The sequence below is a fragment of the Octopus bimaculoides genome, chromosome 10 (assembly GCF_001194135.2).
Source record: "Octopus bimaculoides isolate UCB-OBI-ISO-001 chromosome 10, ASM119413v2, whole genome shotgun sequence".
Classification (NCBI taxonomy): Eukaryota; Metazoa; Mollusca; class Cephalopoda; order Octopoda; family Octopodidae; genus Octopus; species Octopus bimaculoides.
The window spans coordinates 85996453-86000946 of record NC_068990.1 but is presented as its reverse complement, the minus strand read 5'-3'; the positions used below and the strand labels follow the sequence as shown (position 1 = coordinate 86000946).

The 4494-nt window shown below is 38.4% G+C and overlaps 1 protein-coding gene across 1 annotated transcript in view; it reads right to left on the bottom strand.

Moving 5' to 3' along the window:
- LOC106880869 (afadin) overlaps positions 1-4494 on the bottom strand; it is a 152999-nt gene that overhangs the window by 58313 nt on the left and 90192 nt on the right. The window contains exon 5 of the mRNA XM_052970984.1: positions 431-588. Within this exon, the coding sequence (XP_052826944.1) occupies positions 431-588 (158 nt within the window). The remainder of the gene's footprint in view (positions 1-430; positions 589-4494) is intronic.

Here is a 4494-nt window from a genome sequence, read left to right as displayed (position 1 = left end):
GTATTTGAAATGGTGTACAGATATTGTATATTGAGAGAAAGGAGGCAGTCAGAATTTTGGATAATTCTATATTACTGCTTTCATTTGTTAACCGAATTCCTCAAGACAAAAATTAAAACCAAAATTCTGCCTGCCTGCCACCTTTCTTTCTTTCTCTCTCTCTATATATATATCTATATATATTTGTTTCAGCCTTGACTGTAGCCATGCTGGAGCACTACCTTTAGTCGAATAAATCGACCTTAGAACTTATTCTTTGTAAGCCTAGTACTTATTCTATCAGTCTCTTTTGCTGAACTGCTAAGTTACATGGACGTAAACACACCAACATTGGTTGTCAAGCGATGATGGTTGGGACAAATACAGACACAAACATATACATACATATAATATATACAAATAATATATACAAATAATATGCAAGACTTACTTGGACTAAGCAATATTTGTAAGCCTCCTCTTTAGGATATCCATACTTTTCTAAGGTTTCTTCAACCACAAAACTGGCCGTATCTGTTGCAGAGACCAAGAGGGTCTTGTAAGGAATATTAGGGCTCAGAGCTTCCCCATAAACCTTTAACATGCCACCTGGAATTAAAAAATTTAATTATAAGATTCAGCAATAAAAGGCTAAGTAATAAAATAATAAGCAATAAACTCAACTGCTCTCACAAGCAATACTAAAAATGAACCAAAATTAATTTTAAAAAATGGAAAAATAATCCAGAATCCTTGTCTGGTAGTGGATCGATCCCAACATCTAATCAGTTCATGCCAGTCACAAGGTGAAACATTCCAGAAAGTTTCATCCAAATCCATCTGGCAGTTCTTGAGATATCTTGCCCACGGACAGACAGACAAACAAACGTGACTGAAAACAATACCTCTGCCTTCGTTAAGGTGGATGTAATAATGATGAGACAAGACAAGCATGATGCTCCATTGAGCCTCTTATTAGGGACAATATAAAGAGACAAGAACAGACAACCCAGTTTTCTTCTGTCCATTTCTATCTTGTCAGTCATACACATTAACATCACAAATCCAGCAGAACATGCCCCCACTCATTTCTTTCCAGCCTTTTCACATCCCCTACCCATATTGAGTGGAGGCACAATGGCCCAGTGGTTAGGGCAGCGGACTCGCGGTCGTAGGATCGGGGTTTCGATTCCCAGACCGGGCGTTGTGAGTGTTTATTGAGCAAAAAACCCCTAAAGCTCCACGAGGCTCCGGCAGGGGATGGTGGCGAACCCTGTTGTACTCTTTCACCACAACTTTCTCTCTCTCTTTCTTCCTGTTTCTGTTGTGCCCGTAATTCAAAGGGTCAGCCTTGTCACACTGTGTCACGCTGAATATCCCCGAGAACTACGTTAAGGGTACACGTGTCTGTGGAGTGCTCAGCCACTTGCACATTAATTTCACGAGCAGGCTGTTCCGTTGATCAGATCAACTGGAACCCTCGACATTGTAAACGACGGAGTGCTAACACACCCATATTGCATGCCCAGGTCTCTCTCTCTCTCCACCATGCAATATTACACTTTGTACACAAGCATTCTGCTCTTTCCTCAGAAAGAAAATCTCTTAGATGCAAGCAAAATTAAAGGCTCCCTCCTTGTTCTTACATTGGTTTCTATGCTTTCAGAGCACATACCGCCATTGCTAATTAGGTCACCAAGGTAACAGAAGTTATTAACTACTTACAGAAAAGCCCTCTATGCATTTGGATAAATTTATTTTATAAGTGCTCTTTATGCTAATTACGCCTGCACATTCTGCTACACACAGAATCCTTCATGCCAGTCAGTTTGCCTGCAATCCATAACTTACAACATGTACTCTGTATGCTATTCCTACCAACACCTTTTTTCTGCATATAGAGCCTGGCTGCTTACCAAATGGCAGTAGAGTCATCTTTGATTTGTCTTTGTTAGATTTATTTAAAAATTTCTTGGTTTAAAGTTTTGGAATTTTTTCATAAATTTTGCAATATTTCATCCCAATCAGTTACAGAAAACTAATAAGATTTTTTTTTTTTTATCCACTCAACTGTTAATGAGTGGAAGCAGTTATGTGTGTATGTGTGCGTGTGTAGACAGACACAAACACAGATACATACATACATATATATATATATATATATATATATATCTTTTATTCTTTTGTTTGCATCAGTAATTTGACTGCAGTCATGCTGGAGCACTGCCTTTAGTTGAACAAATTGACCCCAGGACTTATTCTATTGGTCTCTTTTACTGAACTGCTAAGTTACAGGGGGACATAAACACGCCAGCATCAGTTGTCAAGAGATGGTGGTAGGACAAACACACACACACACACACACACACACACATATATATATATACGACAGGCTTCTTTCAGTTTCTGTCTACCAAATCCACTTAGAAGGCTTTGGTCGGCCCAAGGCTATAGTAGAAGACACTTGCCAAAGGTGCCATGCAGTGGGATTGAACCAGGAATCATGTGGTTGGTTAGCAAGCTTCTTACCACACAGCTACACCTGCGCCTATAAATATATATATATATATATATATATATATATATATATATATATTTCAAGAGGATGAAAATGGGGTTCCAGGACTGTGTGGTTGTTGACTGTGTGGTTGTTGACTGTGTTTGTCAAATATTGGTAAAGAGCCATAAACACTTTTAAAATAACTGGAAATCACTATGGTGAATAATTGCTGTGTTATGTCTGTGTTTCGTAAAATGGTGGCATATTAAGTATACACGTGAAGACAGAGATACACAGAAGAAAAATGCACCCAATAACTAGGAAACAGACTCAAACAGATTTTTCTGCATCTAGGAATATGTTACTGCACAACACATACACACATATATATATATATATATATATATATATATATATATATATACCTGTTCATGCAGAAATATATGCAAATGTATGTTGACAAATTCATGTTTGCACAAATGTTCATGTGTATTCACACACATGTAGTTGGTAAGCCTATATACTACCTTGCACGATATACACAAACACAGCAATACACGCAGATATACATATAGACACACAGCAACAAAGCTATGTTATATACAATATTGTCTGGCTCTGTTAGTATATACGACTTCACTAACGTACTGCACAGGTAACCATAACAACATGTTACTAAAAAAATTTTTTGTAACTAGAATTCAGTTCAGAGTACAGTAATTGGTGAGAGGAGACAATAAATATATAAAAAAGACAATTATTTCTAGAGTCAACTATTAAGGACTGATCAAATACAGTGATTACAAGTCTTGTAAATAGGGGCAAGATGTAGTCAGGACAGGTCAAATGTTATAATTAGGGGTCAGTCATAATCCTAACTACATAAGTGTAACTGTTTACAGGAGTTCTCTTTTACTTGTTTCAGTCTTCTGACTGTGGCCATGCTGGAGCACCGCCTTAGTCGAGCAAATCGACCCCAGGACTTATTCTTTGTAAGCCTAGTACTTATTCTATCAGTCTCTTTTGCCGAACCGCTAAGTTACAGGGACATAAACACATACACATATATATATACATATATATGACGGTCTTCTTTCAGTTTCCGTCTACCAAATCCACTCACAAGGCTTTGGTCGGCTTGAGGCTATAGTAGAAGACATTTGCCCAAGGTGCCACGCAGTGGGACTGAACCCAGAACCATGTGGTTGGTAAGCAAGCTACTTACCACACAGCCACTCCTGCGCCTATGGTTCGTTAACCCTTTAACATTTAAACTGGCCATATCAGGCCCAGATATTCTGTTTTATGTGCAAACCAGCCAGATCTGGCCCCTCACACTTGCCTTACATCATTCTAAATATGATCAATCACATCATCGAAATCTCAAAGCTATGAGATAATGCAGGATTATTTCAAAACAATGTCAATAAATAAGGATTATATTTGACACAATAATCTGAATACAAAAGGGTTAAAAGAAGATTTATTATATTACTGGTATTTCGTTTGTACACATTTATGCAAGTATAGTGTGAGCAATATGTGGAGGGGCATGGCTTAGTTGTTAGGGTGTTGGACTCATGACTGTAAGGTTGTGGTTTCGATTCCTGGACCAGGCAATCTGTTGTAATCTTGAGCAAAACACTTCATTTCACATTTCTCCAGTCTACTCAACAGGAAAACAGGAGTAATCTTGTGATGGACTGGCATTCCATCCAGGAGTGAATATATATGCCACAGAAACCAGGAGATCGGCCCTATGCTCCTCATGGAGTGATGTGGACTAACCAAGTGTGTGCATGTTTATGAGGAGAGGGAAAGAATGGAAGAGCAAAATATGGAGTAAGATATATATATATATATATATCATCATCATCATCATCATCATCGTTTAACGTCCGCTTTCCATGCTAGCATGGGTTGGACGATTTGACTGAGGACTGGTGAAACCGGATGGCAACACCAGGCTCCAGTCTGATTTGGCAGAGTTTCTACAGCTGGATGCCCTTCCTAAC